Source organism: Neofelis nebulosa, chromosome 1 (genome assembly GCF_028018385.1).
Source record: "Neofelis nebulosa isolate mNeoNeb1 chromosome 1, mNeoNeb1.pri, whole genome shotgun sequence".
NCBI lineage: Eukaryota > Metazoa > Chordata > Mammalia > Carnivora > Felidae > Neofelis > Neofelis nebulosa.
This window is the reverse complement of record NC_080782.1, coordinates 42,736,713-42,753,143: the sequence shown is the minus strand read 5'-3', so window position 1 is coordinate 42,753,143 and position 16,431 is coordinate 42,736,713. Positions and strand designations below refer to the sequence as shown.

General features: G+C 44.9%; 1 protein-coding gene and 1 pseudogene across 3 annotated transcripts in view; one reads left to right on the top strand and one right to left on the bottom strand.

Moving 5' to 3' along the window:
- Window positions 1–16,431, bottom strand: part of ARHGEF37 (Rho guanine nucleotide exchange factor 37) — a 69,003-nt gene that overhangs the window by 29,760 nt on the left and 22,812 nt on the right. For all 3 annotated transcript variants that reach the window (XM_058719836.1, XM_058719846.1, XM_058719826.1), the window contains exons 4-5: window positions 10,203–10,350; window positions 81–280 (exon numbers count right to left, since the gene is read on the bottom strand). In XM_058719836.1, the coding sequence (XP_058575819.1) occupies window positions 81–280; window positions 10,203–10,350 (348 nt within the window). The remainder of the gene's footprint in view (window positions 1–80; window positions 281–10,202; window positions 10,351–16,431) is intronic.
- On the top strand, window positions 11,819–11,917 carry LOC131489864 (U6 spliceosomal RNA; annotated as a pseudogene).

The following is a 16,431-nucleotide window of genomic DNA, read 5'->3' as shown; positions in this document are numbered from 1 at the left end:
TAATGAAGACAGTCTGAGATGAGGTTTGGATCTGGAAGCATTCTCATTGATAACAGCCCCTAAATCTCCCCAGTCCTTACCCACTTCCTTGCGCCTCTTGTACTCATTGATGTTGGTGTTCACGTCTTGGAGGGCAGAGGCAGCCCTCTGAAGTACAGGGTAGGCACTGGCATCAGGATCTGTGTTCTCCAGGATTTTCTGCAGCAGCAATGGGTACTTGGTAATCCTCTGCAGAGGGATTACCAGTAAGAAACTGAGGCCTGAGGGCCCAGCTTGTGGCCTGGGGGAGAAGGCTGGCGTTAGGTAGGTAAAGCCCACCCTTTCGGGCACCAGGAGGACTGGGCTCTGGTCCCAGAGCTGCCGTTTAACTCGCCGTGGGCTCTCAGGTAAGTCACCCTCCTTCCATGGCCCTTGGTTTCCTCATCTGTAACGCGTGAGGTCTAGATGTTAGATAGGCTACTATCTCTGTACCTGCTACTTCTCTCTGTACCTCTTTCTGGGCCCTGAGTCCCCATCTGTACTAAATGCAACGGTTAGTTCTTTGTCCTCAGCTTCCTTGGCCTCTCAGCAGCAGACACAGCTCACTGCTCCCTGCTCTTAATTTTTTAAATGTTTATTAATTTTTGAAGGAGAGAGAGACAGAGCGTGAGTGGGGGAGGGGCAGAGAGAGAGAGAGAGAGGGAGACACAGAATCAGAAATGGGCTCCAGGCTCCGAGCTGTCAGCACAGAGCCCAACGAGGGGCTCTAACTCACGAACCGTGAGATCGTGACCTGAGCCGAAGTCGGTCGCTTAACCGACTGAGCCACCCAGGCAGGCGCCCCTGCTCCTTGCTCTTAAAACAGTTTCTTCTTTTGGCCCCATAGATGCCCATTGTCCTGCTTCTCCTTCTCCATGGGCCATTTTCTTGGCCTGTGGCTTTAAGCACATCCCAAACCCAGATCTCCATTTCCAGCTTCTGTCCAGAGCTCCAGACTCACACAGTCAACTGCCTGCTTGACACGTCCACTTGGCAATGTCTCAAGCACAACTCCGTATGCGGGACATCCATTTTATATTTCATTCATTAAAATGGTTCTGTTGCTTTAAAAATCAAAAGTTTTCTGTGTCTCCCTCTCTCTCTGCCCCTCCCCCACCAGTACTCTGTCTCTCTCTCTCTCTCTCTCTCTCTCTCTCTCTCTCTCAAAAATAAATAAAACATTTAAAACAATTTTTAAATCAAAAGTTGTAGGGGCGCCTGGGGGGCTCATTCGGTTAGGCATCTGACCCTTGATTTCGGCTCAACTCATGATCTCACAGTTTGTGAATCTGAGCCCTTGTCGAGCTCCACGCTGACAGTGGGGAGCCTGCTTGGGACTCTCTCTCTTTCTGCCCCAACCCTGCTTGTGCACATGCACACACTCTCTCTCAAAATAAATAAATGAAAATTCAAAAAAAATAAAACTTGGGGAAAATGGGTGATGGGCATTGAGGAGGGCAGTTCTTGGGATGAGCACCGGGTGCTGTATGTAAGCTATGAATCACGGGAATCGATCTCTGAAGTCAAGAGCACACTGTATACACTGTTATGTTAGCTAACTTGGCAATAAACTATATTTAAAAAAATCAAATCAAATCAATCAATCAAGAAATAAATACTTTTTAAAAATGAACTGCTAAAAAGACTCGCTTGCCCAAACTCTAGACCTCAGCCTCAAGATTTCTTCCAAGGACAGATACAAATCTCAAAAACCTTCTTCACAAATACTAATAACAACAAAATCTCCGGATCTGTCTGTATATTTATGTACGTTGCATCTATTTTGAATATATGGCACTTTCTACCTCTAAGGTATTGCTAAAATTACTTGGTAAAACAATTCTCTTTAACCAGCTTAAAGAAAATTAAGTACTTACATAATCCTAGTATTCATAAAAATTCTCAAAAATGGGGGTGCCTGGCTGGCTCAGTTGGTAAGCAAGCAACTGTTGATCTTGGGGTTATGAGTTCCAGCTCCATGTTGGGTGTAGAGATTACTTAAGTAAAACTTCTTTAAAATTTCTCAAAAATGGAATAAAAACAACCAAAGGGAGTTTCAGGTTTATGTGATCTGGGACAAGATTTGGTAATAAAGCTAGTTTATCAGTTTAGTTAAAACAGGCTTGTCTTGGGGCACCTGGGTGGCTCATTCAGTTAAGCATCTGACTTCAGCTCAGGTCATGATCTCACAGTTTGTGAGTTCAAGCCCCACGTCGGGCTCTGTGCAGACACTTCAGAGCCTGGAGCCTGCTTTAGATTCTGTGTCTCCCTCTCTGTCTGCCCCTCCCTCCCTCTCTCTCTCAAAAATAAATAAACATTTTTTAAAAAGGCCTATCTCTACAGTCATCAACATTAAATATGAAATATTTATTCTACCCAGGTTTACTAAAATAAGCTCATGTTATCGCTGTTACAAAATTTGTCAATAAAAACTTGGTAAATAAAACTTAAAAAAATAAAAAATCAAAGTCAAAAGATTTAAAAAAAATCACAGGCACTTTATGTTTAGGATGCATTTAAAGTATTTAAGGGTAAAAAGTCATAATGTCTACATTTGTCTTTAAATAGTTTAGTATAAAGATAGATGAAACAAAATGTTAACACTGGTTAATTTTAGGAAGTGGCATACGTTCATTACATTCTTCCATTTTTCTACAGGTGTGAAAATTTTCACTAAAAAGCTAAAAAATAAAACAAAACACATGAACAACTGGCGTCAAGACCCCTTCCAGATGCACTATTTGATGAATGGATGACCATTTCTAGTCCCTTCCTTGATGATGTCTGGCATTTGCAGAAAGAATGCTCAAGTCAGTGGCATCTGGGAAGAGGTTCCAACAGTCTTCCCTTGTCGTGACCAGCAGCCTTTAGACCTGCCTTTCAAGAAGCTCGCGAGGATTTCAAGCCTCAGTGTCTACACATGCCTCCTCCAAGAAGACTCACAGACGCTGCTCACAGCCATTCTCTGCCCCCCTCTCCATGGTACCCGTGCCTCTTGCTCTTCCTCCAAAGGAAATATTTCCAGACCAAATGTCCAGCAAAGATCAGTCATGAGGCTAAGAATAGGCAGAGCAGGTGGGTGCCCCTTCATTAGCTGCAGGGGGTTGGGGGGGGTGGGTAGGGTTAGAATTACCTGTCAGGACATGCCTACGCTAACCATCTGCTCTCGCCACGGGTTTCCTAGCACTTGGCTGACCACGAGCAGGGGAGATGGAGAAAGTCACCAGATATTTGCAATACTCTATCCTCTGAGCTTACTTTCCATGGGAAAGGGCCAACTGCCTCCTGGGGACAGCTGTCACTCCACAAATAAGGGGATGGGGGGGTCTTCAAAGAAATGATCACAGCTCTTCTCCAGAATTATCAAGCAGTCATGACAGAATCACAGCAGCCTTTTATGTTTATGGCTTTTCTAAGGTAATCTGGAGAAAATGTTTAAGTAGCCTTTCAGACAGGCAACAAAAACTGGAAGATAATCCAAAGGGAGGGAGGGAGGGAGGGAGGGAGGGAGGGAGGGAGGAAGGAAGGAAGGAAGGAAGGAAGGAAGGAAGGAAGGAAGGAAAAGAAAATGGGTGTGGGAAGGGGAGACAGGCCCGCTTACATTCTCTTGGTGGTAGCAGCATTTGTAAGATCATTTTGAAGAACAGTTTGGCAATTTGTGAAATGTACAAATATTTGTTCCATCGATCCTACTCCAGATATCTGCCCACAGAAATGTCAACTCAAGCGAGCAAAGATAAAGGTGGGAGCTACCAACAACTCTATTTATCGCAGTAAAAAATTGGAAACAAGCCAGATATCCATCAGTAGGGGCTTGGTTAAATAAACCACAGTCTGAGCTGCCCTGGAAAGGAACTCTGTGGGGCCATTAACAAGAACATGCTAGAAGTATTCCTAGTGTGTGAAAAGATATTCATGACCGTGGTTAAGTGAAAAAGTAAGTTCTAGAAAAGCAGGTAAGTCAGAGCCCCTTTAAATTTCTCCTTCCTTCATTACTTTTCTTTCCATCCATCCATCCATCCATCCATCCATCCATCCATCCATCCAACACTTAGACTTCTGCGTGTAAAGTCTGTCTGCCTGTCTTTAAATGAACAGAAGAAAACCTGGATAGAAAAGGTTAACTACGAGGTGGAGAGATGGGGAAATGTGAGACCAACGGGGAATGGACTTTTACCTTTTACTTTATATATCTGTGTATTGTTTAAATATTCCTTTTTTTTTAGTAAGCATACATTGCTTTTATATTTGTTTATTTGTTAAAGTTTATTTATTTACAGGGAGAAAGAGAGAGCATGAGTGCATGCACCTGTGCCCACAAGCAAGGGAGGGGCAGAGAGAGAGAGAGAGAGAGAGAGAGAGAGAGAGAGAGAATGAGTAGGGGAGGGGCAGAGAGAGAGAGAGAGAGAGAAAATGAGTAGGGGAGGGGCAGAGAGAGAGAGAGAGAGAGAAAATGAGTAGGGGAGGGGCAAAGAGAGAAGGGGACAGAGAATCTGAAGTGGGCTCCCTGCTGTCAGCAGAGAGCCCCGGGGCTTGAACTCACAAACTGTGGGATCATGACCTGAGTCGAAGTTGGGCACTTCACTGACTGAGCCATCTGTCAGCTCAGGTCATGATTTCACAGTCATGGGATTGAGCCCTGCGTCAGGCTCTGCCCTGAGTGTGGAGCCTGCTTGAGATTCTCTCTTTCCCTCTGCCCCTCCCCAGCTCACGTGCTCTCTCTCTGTCTAAAATAAAAATAAAAATAAAAATAGACAAACAAATAAATAAAAATAAAACAAACCAAGATTGCCAATAAAGGAAAACAAAGAAGGTTTATCTGCCTTCTGCAAACTGCCTCCGCCATCATTCTGAGTGCTTCGTGCCTCTGCAAGGCAGCCTCCCCCGGCTGACAGGTGTACAATCAGAGGCAGAACTTCCTGCATACTGCAAGGGCGAGCCTTTGATCCCCTTGGCCCTCAAGGTGGGAGCTGCATTAAGAGACAGGATAAACTGAACACCTCACCCACTCACCCACCCAAATAAAGGGCGGGAGACAGCATGCATTTTGGAATCACAAAGAATCTGATCAGATGGTCCATCCTATCCGGACGAGAAAGAACCACTTATGGTCGGTGTGGGGAATCTGGTTGGCTAAGCTCTGGAAAGAGTCCCATGATCATAAGCACAAGAAAGCCAAGAGCGGGTATAGCTCATTGGTAGAGCATTTGACTGCAGAAGCACAAGAAAGCCAGGATTATTGTTTCAAGAGAGAGGAGACAGCAATGCTGACAGGAAGAACGGCATCCCTGGTGCAACACTGGACCAGAGGCTCTCCCCGAGGGGCACTGTGGAAACCTTCGGGCACCAGGCAGCTACAGGCACTTAGTGCGCAGGGACCAGGGAAGCGGGACATCTGCAATGACAGTCCCGCACTGTGCAGAATAGTACTATGTCTCCTACGTCCCTCTGAACATTCAGAGACTGAATGAATGCCTCAAAAAGTGCTGTGATTTCAAGAACTGAGATCTGAACTCCATCTAGTCACTTACCAGAACACTGGAAATTATTATGATGCTACCCTTCATAAACAAGACCCAGATCATCTGCAAGAACATCATTACTTCCTCACTTCCACTGCCTCCCCACCCCCGCCCAGATGTGATGTTATCCCTACATCACCTATGTCGTTTCCTTCTTTTTCATATCATACACAGGGAAGTTAAATTTGCTATCGTTGCTACTTGTCATTCTAGGGGACGCACATTCTCTGTTCTCTCCTTTTCCCATACTTCTTTCTTATACAGAATGGCTTCTGACTTTCCTTTCCTTGAATCCAAACTTATTTTAAGTAGGTGCCAGCATCTGATTGCTTCATTAGATTTTCTAGGGTAGTGGTGCCCAAGTATTTGCACACTGAAATACATTTAACTTTATTAGACATTATTTTCCTTTTACTTCTCCTTTTTATTTTGAGCCATTATATTGATTTTTTTTAAGTTCTGTATATAGGTAGCATATATATGTAGATTTAGAGAATATATTTCAGGATATTAATGGGGGGGAGGGGCAAAGGGAGAGGGAGAATTTTAAGCAGGCTCCATGCTCAGTGTGGAACCCAACATGGGGCTTGATCCCACGACCCAGGGATCATGACCTGAGCTGACATCAAGAGTTGGATGCTCGGGGCGCCTGGGTGGCGCAGTCGGTTAAGCGTCCGACTTCAGCCAGGTCACGATCTCGCGGTCCGTGAGTTCGAGCCCCGCGTCAGGCTCTGGGCTGATGGCTCGGAGCCTGGAGCCTGTTTCCGATTCTGTGTCTCCCTCTCTCTCTGCCCCTCCCCCGTTCATGCTCTGTCTCTCTCTGTCCCAAAAATAAATAAAAACCGTTGAAAAAAAAAAAAATTAAAAAAAAAAAAGAGTTGGATGCTCAACGGACTGAGCCACCCGGGCACCCTTCAGGATAATAATTTAATGTCTGTTATAAAAAAGGAACATTGGAACCATTAGATCTGAGAGCCATGATGTGGTTTCAAGAGACAAGGATAGCCAAGACAAGGATGAGAGCTGGGGTTCATAGAGCGTCACTTGGGTACAGTGAGTCCGTGTCCCCATGAGGTGTAGTTATCACTCCCCCATTAAGTAAGGAAACTAGGTTCTGATTCATGAAATGGCTTCACCAAGGTGAGTTAGGAGCAGAGCCAGGTCCGCTACTGGGCAGTGTGGCACTGGAGCCCATGAGAAAAGTCTGGACTGGCCTGGCTGGGAAAGACCAGAGTGTGGAAGGCACGACAAACAGCAGCCTCTGTACCAACCACAGCCCCCCAACAGTGCTTCTAACATGTCAGAGCTAGATGCCAGCATTTGGTGCCTGGGAGACGTTATATCAAAGTTTCTGACTTCTCTGGAAAATCAGAGGATCTCATTCCTACATGGCATTTGAGGCAGATGGTTTGTAAAATAGGGCTGTAATCATTCTACTCTCTGTGTTCGCACCCTTTGTTGTGGTGGTGGTGGTTGTATCCACACCCTCTGAATATGACCTTGAAGCTCCTCTATTCTATTTTTCCACCCCTTGGGTCTGTCGCAGCATGCCAACGCCCAGCCAAGACCTCTAAAGGCCTTAGCCTGCCCTGCCCTCTCACCGTCCTTCTCCCTCCCTCCTGCTCTCTCCCTCTCTCTATCCTGTGACCACCGTGTGAACGAGCCTGGGCCACCTGCCAGATGATGAGAGGCTGTACCGCCAGAGCTGAGTCAGCTCACGTGTCTCAGATGCACGACAGAGCCCCGCCAAGATCAGCAAAGCTGAGCTTCGGTCGATCACAGGCACGTGAAGGTGCTCGGCCAGGGCTGGCAGAACGGTTTACTGAGCCCGGCTACATTGCTAACAGGCAGCAACGTGAGCCAAACAAATGTTTGTCTTAAGCCATTCCATTCTGGGATGGTCTGCTACATAGCAAAAGCTACTTGACAGAGCAACAATCAGTGGAAGGTGGGCTGCAACCACTCTCTCCACAGGGTCTGTTGGCTCCGGTTGGCCTCAGTCTCCGCTGCTCCCTTTTGCCTCGCACCGGGCACCTTGCTTCCCTCATTTCTGTTATCTGCCTCTCTCCTACTGAAATGTATTTAGTGACTGTTGCAAAAGCCTAAATTTGTTAAGACCCGTGGAAGGATGGATCAAAGGAGGAAGTGAATGTAGGTTTTGAGGGGCAGGGAGGGGCTAGGACATGGGTACTTGAAAAGAAGGCTTCAGGGGGGTTGAGGGCATAAGGTAAGAGAGAGGAGGAGGGGAGGTAGCAGGAGGTTCCACATGAGATACCATCATCTTCAAAGACCTAAATCGAGGCGCCTGGGTAGCTCAGTCGGATAAGCGTCCGACTCCAGACTCTGGCTCGGGTCATGATCTCATGGTCCGTGAGTTCGAGGGCTGCGTTGGGCTCTGCGCTGACCGGGTGGAGACTGCTTGGGACTCTCTCTCTCCCTCTCTCTCTCCTCATCCTTATTGCTTGCTCTCTATCTCTCAAAAAAAAAAAAAAAAAAGAGAGAGAGAGAAAGATCTAAATCTATATACTGTGTTTCTCTTGGGTGTAAAGGGAATGTCTAAGCAAGATGAAATGGTAATAACCTTTGTTCCTCCTGCACTATTCTGATTTCCAGAAAATAACCTTCATCTCTCTCCATTTGGTGAGCTTGTCCTGGGGAAGACATAAGCCTTTGTAAAACCGAAAAGAAGCAGGACAATCCCAGGCAAGGAAATATACAAAGGGATGACCAACTTTAATCACAAGAAGCAAATGCAACACGAAACTACACTGAGACACCATTTGTCACCTGTCTCAGAGGCAAATATTCTAAAGTTTAATAACATAGTCTGGTGAGGCTATGAGGAAACAGACACCCCTACCTTGGTCACGGGAATGCAACTTGGTGTAGCCTCTACAGAAGGAAATTTTGCAATAGTATCAAAATTATCCATACATAATTTCTTTGACCTAGCAACCCGTGTCTGGAATTTACCTCACAGAAATACCTGTACCTGAGTAAAATGACATATGCTCATAAATAATTACTCAACACTACCTGTAACATCAAAAGAAAAGAAGTGAACCAATGTCTGTTAATAAGAGACCAGTTAGGGGCGCCTGGGTGGCTCAGTCAGTTAAATGTCTGAATCTTTATTTCAGCTCAGGTCATGATCTCACAGTTTGTGAGATCAAGCCCAGTGTCGGGCTCTGTGCTGACAGAGCAAAGCCTGCCTGGGATTCATTCTCTCTCTCTTTCTCTCTCTCTCTCTCTGTCTTTCCCCCTCTCAGAGCTCTCTCACTCCATCTCTCTCTCTCACTCAACATAAATAAACATAAAAAAACAAAACAAAACAGAGACCAGTTAAATAAACTGGGAAACAGCCATGTGGTGAAGGATATGCCATTCACAGGATCACACGTGTATGTATTGAAATGGAAAGATATTGGGGCGCCTGGGTGGCCCGGTTGGTTAAGCATCCGACTTTGGCTCAGGTCATGATCTCACAGTTCGTGAGTTCGAGCCCCGCGTCTGGCTCTGTGCTGACAGCTCAGAGCCTGGAGCCTGCTTCGGATTCTGTGTCTCCCTCTCGCTCTCTGCCGCTCTCCCACTTGCACTCTGTCTCTCTCTGTCTCTCAAAAATAAATAAACATTAAAAAAAAAAATTAAACAAATAAATGGAAAGCTATCCAAGATACAGTGTAAGTGAAAAAAAATACAAACGTTCTTTAAAAAGGCAGTAAAATGATAGTATATATTTGTATTTGCTTGTGTTCACACATAGGAACTTTGCAAAGATCCATAAGCAATTTCAAAGTGGCTACCTTAACGCTGGGGCTGGGAGTAGGACTTGGGTAGAGGAAGGGACAGGGTTGGGAAGAATTTTTGGCTGCCTAAATGTGGATGCTTTTAAGTTTCTGAACCATAACTGCCATCCATTCAAAATTTTAATTTAAAAAAAAATATTTGTTCTCTACATATTTCCTTCTAGAGCTTCCACCCGCTGGGGCCAGCTCTGGGCAGTGAAGCCACCCAGGGCAGTTCTGATCCTGTTTCGTGGGACAGTCTTCAGCTATCTGGAGAGAGGCCCTCCCGAGTGATACAAACCAGCTTCGTGCCACTGCCGTCCTGTCCCACAGCCCGTAATTCCGACCATCTCACTGCCCTTCCTACGGTAGACACGAGCGCTGTTCGCCACATGTTTCTGTTCTTCCACCTCTGGACACATGGCAGGGTAGAAGCCCTGGCCTCCTGGTGGTCGGATGAAGCCACGTGATTAGTTCTGGCCCACGGATCACGAGAGCTGATAGAGACCGTTTCTGGTCGGGAGCATTTAATTACCAGCATTAGACCCTGCAGAGCTCTTTTCCCTTTGTCACAGTTACTGGCAATAATCCAGAGACTGGCTCCCGTCCAGCTTGGGCCCCAGTGTGAGGATGACACAGACAAGGGCCTCAAGTCAACCGCAGTGGCACATAAGGAAGGCATAAACCTTTTCTCTTTGAAGCCGCCAAGACCGGGGCGGGGGGGGGGGGGGGGGGGAGTGTTTGTCTCTGCAGCCTCGCCTGACTGAGACACTCCTGAAGCAGCGTGAGCGGCACCAAGGAGGGGTGAGACCTTAAAGTCTCCTGACCTCGGAGTCAATGGCAGCGGAAACGAGTGCTCACTGGTCATACTACTTACACCGCTGCCTCAATGATGCCCTGGATCTCTCGCTGAAGCTCTGGCTCCTTCCGGTAGGTCTCCACCAGCAGCAAGGCCTGGTCATAGCTGGCGCAGTAGACCTTATAGACTCGCTCCAGCTCCTCTTGGAATTCCAGGAATAAGTTGCCTGGTGATGAAAGAGCGACAAGAAACCCTCAGAGGCATGTCTGTCTGTACCCTTGCTTGGGACACGGAGATGTTGAGAGAGACAGCTAAGCCCTTGGCTCGGGAGTGAGGCTGCCAGGCCTAACCAGCTTTGTCACTTTGGGCACGTTCACGCTTCTTCCTGAGCTTCCGTTTTTTCATCTCACGTTCAAAAGGCTGCTAGAAGGATTAAGTGACAGGGTGATACAGGGCTCAGGCTGGTGCACTGTGAGTCTTAATAAATGGTAGGTATAATTATGGCAACGATATTAATAATTCCCCTATCTGTACAGTGCTTTACAGTTCATAAAACACACTCGTGTTACAGCTTTACAATTGTATCTTGACAATTACTGTGTGTGGCAAGTACAACTTCAAACCCCCAGTTTACAAAGACACACTATAGCAAGCAGAGCATACACATGGACTCTGGAGTCAGAACGAGGGCCAGATCTCCGGTCAACCCTTCCCCAAGGGCATACCCTAGGGCAAGTACTTGACCTCCTGGACGCTCCATTTTTTCACCGATTGATTGGAATAAAAATAGCATTCACTTCCAATTGTCTTTTTATGAGGATTAAATCAAATAACACATGTAAAAACACCTGACACAAACTTTACTCACCAAATATTTACCGACTGCTTATTTATGGACTATATGCCAGGCACTCTTCTAAGCTCTGTGAACAAAACAAAGCCCCTGCCTCATGGAGCTTATATTCTAGTGGGGAAGAGAGACAGTAAATAAATATATTATATTCGTCCCATTGAATATATGACGCTATACTGATTCTTGTTACCAAGAATCAAAACAAAACATTAGAAAGTAGTAGGAGAGCTATTTAAGGAAGGCCTCCATGAAGATGTGCATGCTTATCAGAGACCAGAAGCACATGGCCCTGGGAGTGTGTGGTGGGAACAGCAATCCAGGTTTAGGGGGAAAAAATCCAAAGGGCTTAAGGCAGGAGAGCACTTGGCATAAGGGCAAGAGCAAGAGGGGGAAGAATAGCCAGAGCAGAGTGAACGAGAGCAGAAAGCAGAGAAAATAAACAGAAAACACAAGTCAGATCCCAGAGGGCCTCAAAGTAAGTAGGTAAGGTGGAATAAGGGGTTTGGATTTTATTCTAATTCTAATGGTGGTGAGAAGCAACCAGAGGGGTCTGAACAGGGGCGATCTGCTTTCTGTTTTTTGTTGTTTTTTTTTTAATTTTTTTTTCAACGTTTTTTATTTATTTTTGGGACAGAGAGAGACAGAGCATGAACGGGGGAGGGGCAGAGAGAGAGGGAGACACAGAATCGGAAACAGGCTCCAGGCTCCAAGCCATCAGCCCAGAGCCTGACGCAGGGCTCGAACTCACGGACCACGAGATCGTGACCTGGCTGAAGTCGGACGCTTAACCGACTACACCACCCAGGCGCCCCCTGCTTTCTGTTTTAAATAGATTACTCTAGTGCTCAATTTCAGCAGCACATATACCAAAGTTGGAATAATATGGAGAAGGTTAATGCACAAGAATAAAAGGCAAGTCTGTGAAGCATTCCAAATTTTTAAATCAGAAATTTATGAGGTTGGTTACTGCAGCAGGTGGATGGAATGGGGTGGAAAGAATGAGGGAACAGGATAGGATAGTAGGGATGAGAGGGAGCATGGACTGGATGGACTGGAATTGTAGGTATCAGTACGTACTCATGGTCTTAAATATATAAAGATAGATAGATAGATAGATAGATAGAAAGAAAGAAAGAAAGAAAGAAAGAAAGAAAGAAAGAAAGAAAGAAAGAAAAGATAGAGATAGAAAGAAATGTAGATAAGTGCATATGCACACATTAGTATACACACATATATTTCCCAGCTCTGTTAGTTGAGAGGGTAATGACACCCCAGGGGCAATGAGCATACCTAGAGCCTAGAACTTGGTGTCTAAATACCATTCTGCCAAAATGGGAACCAGGGCTCCTAGGAGAAATGGCTGATTCCAAGGATGGGACAGGGAAGTACAAGATGAACTGGGAACATCTTGTGGTGTCCGAAAGTAAGGGTGTACTCAAAAATTGTTGGAGGCATACAGAAAGGACACAGGAGCTAATGTGAAGGAGCTCTCAATGGCCAGCACTGGTATAATCTGAGCAAGAAAATCATGATGGTGCTGGATTTTGACTCGTGGAATAACGTAAATGTCCAAGAGCCCATACTGATATAAATACCTGAATAAATGAATGGGCAAGAAAGGACAGTTTGTGCTTATAGAAAAATTGCCATTAATAAATGTAGAAGGAATAAGGGAAATAGAAAATTACCACAAGAACACCAGTAGTAATTACTGCAGGGCAGAACCACTGATGGATGCTAAAATTAATGCTTACTTAAAATTAAGTTTGAAATGAAATAGAACATTTGTATAATATAAAAGTTTTTCTCCATATTTACTAATTGTAAGGGAAAACTAGTAACTTTGTAGAGGAAAAACACAGAAGACACTATCTTCTATCAATCATGTGATCAAAATTAACAATATTTTAAGTAATAACATATAGAAACATCATGTGCCCCTGTTCTGAGCCACTAAGAAGGACAGGACGTTAACCATGATCTTATTGCCAAAAATGTCCAACCTCAATTTAAGAATGAAATATAAAGTGTTTATAAAATATTTATAATTTATAAAATATAAACGATACATATATAAAATTTTACAAAATCTATAAAATCTTTTTAATTTTAACAACTGAAACCCTCAAATTGAGGGATATACTATAAATCTGGCTTGGACTTTCCGAAGTGTTATGGTCCCAAAAGACAGACAGACTAAAGAAGTCTAAGGCAACATCACAATAAAATGAAATATGGTACCCTAGGTTAGATCCCGGGCCAGGAAAAGGACGTTTATAGGTATGCTGTCAAAATGTGAGTGAGGTCAGGAGAGTCAATAGTGTTACAATGCTGTTAATTTCCTGGTTTCAACATCTGTACTGTGACTGTCTGAGATGTTAAAATTAGGGGACGCTGTATCGAGGGTTATTTAGGACCTCTGCATTATTTTTGCCACTTTTCTGTAAGTCTAAGCTGATTTTAAGATTCATTTTTTAAGATTTAAAAAGCTTAAAAAGAATTTTGAAGACATTATGCTGAAGGCCAAACACGATAGGACAAATTATTGTAGGATCCCCCTTTTGTGAGTTACCTAGAGTAGTCAAATTCACAGAGACAGAAAGTAAACTAGAAGTGACCAGGGGCTGGTTATTATTTGATGGGTACAGAGTTTCAGTTCAGGGTGAGGAAGTAGTTCCAGAGAAGGGCAGTACTTATGGTGGCACAACAATGTGAAGGTACTTAACGCCATTGGACTCATACTTAAATATGCGTAAAATGGTACATTTCATGCTATGTGTATTTTACCACTATAGAAAAAAGTTTAAAAGTGAGTTTTAAAAAGGGGCACCTGGGTGGCTCAGTCGGTTGAGCGTCCAACTTCGGCTCAGGTCATGATCTCACGGTTGTGAGTTCGAGCCCCACGTCGGGCTCTGTGCTGACAGCTCAGAGCCTGGAGCCTGTTTCAGATTCTGTGTCTCCCTCTCTCTCTGCCCCTTCCCTGTTCATGCTCTGTCTCTGTCTCTCAAAAATGAATAAACGTTAAAAAAAATGTTTTTTAATAAAAAATAAAAAAGTGATTTTTAAAAAGCCCTGCACACAAAGGTTTATAACGGTTTTATTTATAACTGCCTAGACTTGGAAGTTACTAAAAATGTACTTCAGGAAGTAAATGCATAAGCTGTGCTATGTCCATACAATGGAATATCATTCAGTGATTAAAAAAAGAAAAAGGAAAGAAATGAGCTATCTAAACAGGAAAAGGAGAAAGCTTAAATGCACATTGCTAAGTGAAAGGAGCCACTCTGTGAAGGCTGTGTACTGCACGACTCCAGCCATAGGACACTCTGGAAAAGGCAAAACTATGGAGACAGTAAAAAGATCAGTGTTTTTCCCAGGGGGGAGGGGAGGGAGAGGGATGAATAGGAAGATTTTTAGAGCAGGGAAACTACAAAATTCTGGGGCTGGGGGAATGGGACTATATGAGAATTCTCTGTACGTTCCACTTAATTTTTCTGCAAACCTGAAAGTACTCTAAAAAGTAAAGTCTATTCATTAAAAAAAAGATCTATACTAGCTGTAGTATTTTGAGACTAAACTAGGAGTTAAAAGCGGTGATAGGAATGGCTGTGAGAACGCTAGCTACCTCAGGTACCCACAAGAGTCTTTGGTTGTCCATCTAGGGGGAAGTGGCGAGGACGAAGACAAATGTATTAGCCACGAAAGTGGGTGGGGAGCCGTGGACCACAGGAAGCCCAGCTGACCCTACTGTCTGCTGAAGGTACAGGTTGGGCCCCTGACCTCGACCAAGCCCCCCACGGGGTCACATGGGGACACACGGGCTGGTGCCTAGCCCAGCGTGGTCCAGCCCTCGGCAAAGACGCCCACAGTGAGACTGCCACCCAGGACCGGTCCTCCTCTCCAATGCTGGTCCAGCCAATCTCCAGAGAGAACTCCCTCAGGAGAACCCCCAGAAGGAGGGGGAACAGGGAAAAGAGTACACAAAGCTGCAGCCAGGGAGAATCTGCACGCCGGGAGATCAGCCAACTGCAGAGATCATCCCTGCTAAGAGACAGCCTGGGCGTAGCCTTAAAATCTAGGGCGGTTCCCACATTCTCCTGAACCTGGGTGCATCGGCAGGCATGTGACTGAGAGCAAAGAAACCGTATCAGAGCCAGTGTGACCAGGACAGGGGCATTCCAGTAACTGAATGGCAGAGGAAGGCAAACTCCCAGAAAGCAGAGCTAGCCAAAGGAGCAGGAATGCCAGGAATAGGAAAGTAAAGACTTAACTTCTTTCCCTCTTGTCCTGTGGTCACAGATTGCAAAGAAGTCACAGTAGTGAAAAAGTTCCTCCCAGTATCAAAAGAATACTCTGCCGAGACCTAGGATCAGTCAGAAAGGAAAAAAAAAAAAAAAAAAAAAGGGAGGCAGGATGGTCAAGAGTTAGGACTCTTGTTCTGCCTTGACAAGCCCTGTCACTTGGGTCTCAGGTTCTTCTTTAGTAAGATGGGGACAGTAAAAATAGTCATCAGCAAGTAACAACAACGTGAAATGAAAGAGCTCGTACGTGTTAGGTAATCAGAGTCGCGGCTGGCACATTTCAAAGAGGCAAAAACTGAGGCTCAGAGACACGAAGGGACTTGTGGGTGACACAGCCTTGCCAGTCAAGACTCCAAACCGTTAGACCTGCACTGCCCAGATACAGCAGTCACCATCCACATGTGGCTTTTGGGCACTTGAAATTTCAGGATTCCAAGTGAGATGTGCTGTCAATGTAAAAGACACCGATTTCAAAGGCTTAGTACCAAAAAAAAAAAAAAAAAAAAAGTAAAATATGTCATGAATAATTTTTATATTGATTGTATGTTGAAATGTTAGTCTGCGGACATACTGGGATAAAATCAAATATATCGTTAAAAGTAACTGCACCTGCTTCTTCAAGTTTTTTCAAATGTAGCTTCTCAAAAGTTTTGAAATAAATGTGTGTCTGGAATGACATTTCTATTGGACTGCACTGAGCTACAGCATGGTGTCCTGTCGTGAGACCACCCTGGGAGGGCCCCCTGGGAACGTCAGAGTTGCGTTGGAATTGTTCGTAATGACAGGGGACCTAAGTCATCTGCGAGGAAAAAAGCCTGTTAAAGACAGTCATGCTTGAGGCCCAAACTCTCTTAAAATGCTGTGGCTACAGGATTGCGATAAAGGCGATCCTAGCATAACAAGGCGTGGGGGCTGGACTGGGAATAAAGAGCTGGCAGGAGCCAGGGCAGTCTTGACCCTGCACATAATGCACCAAAGAGAAGAAAAGCCACATGGATTCTTTGTGCCTCTTTTTTTGCTAACCACAACGGGCAGCGGACGAGGAGGCTATTCTGTGTAGATTCTACAGTCAGGAAATAGGACTGCCAAATTACAGGGGGAAAAATATAGGACTACATTTCAGTGGAATTTAAATTTCGGGTAAACAATGAAT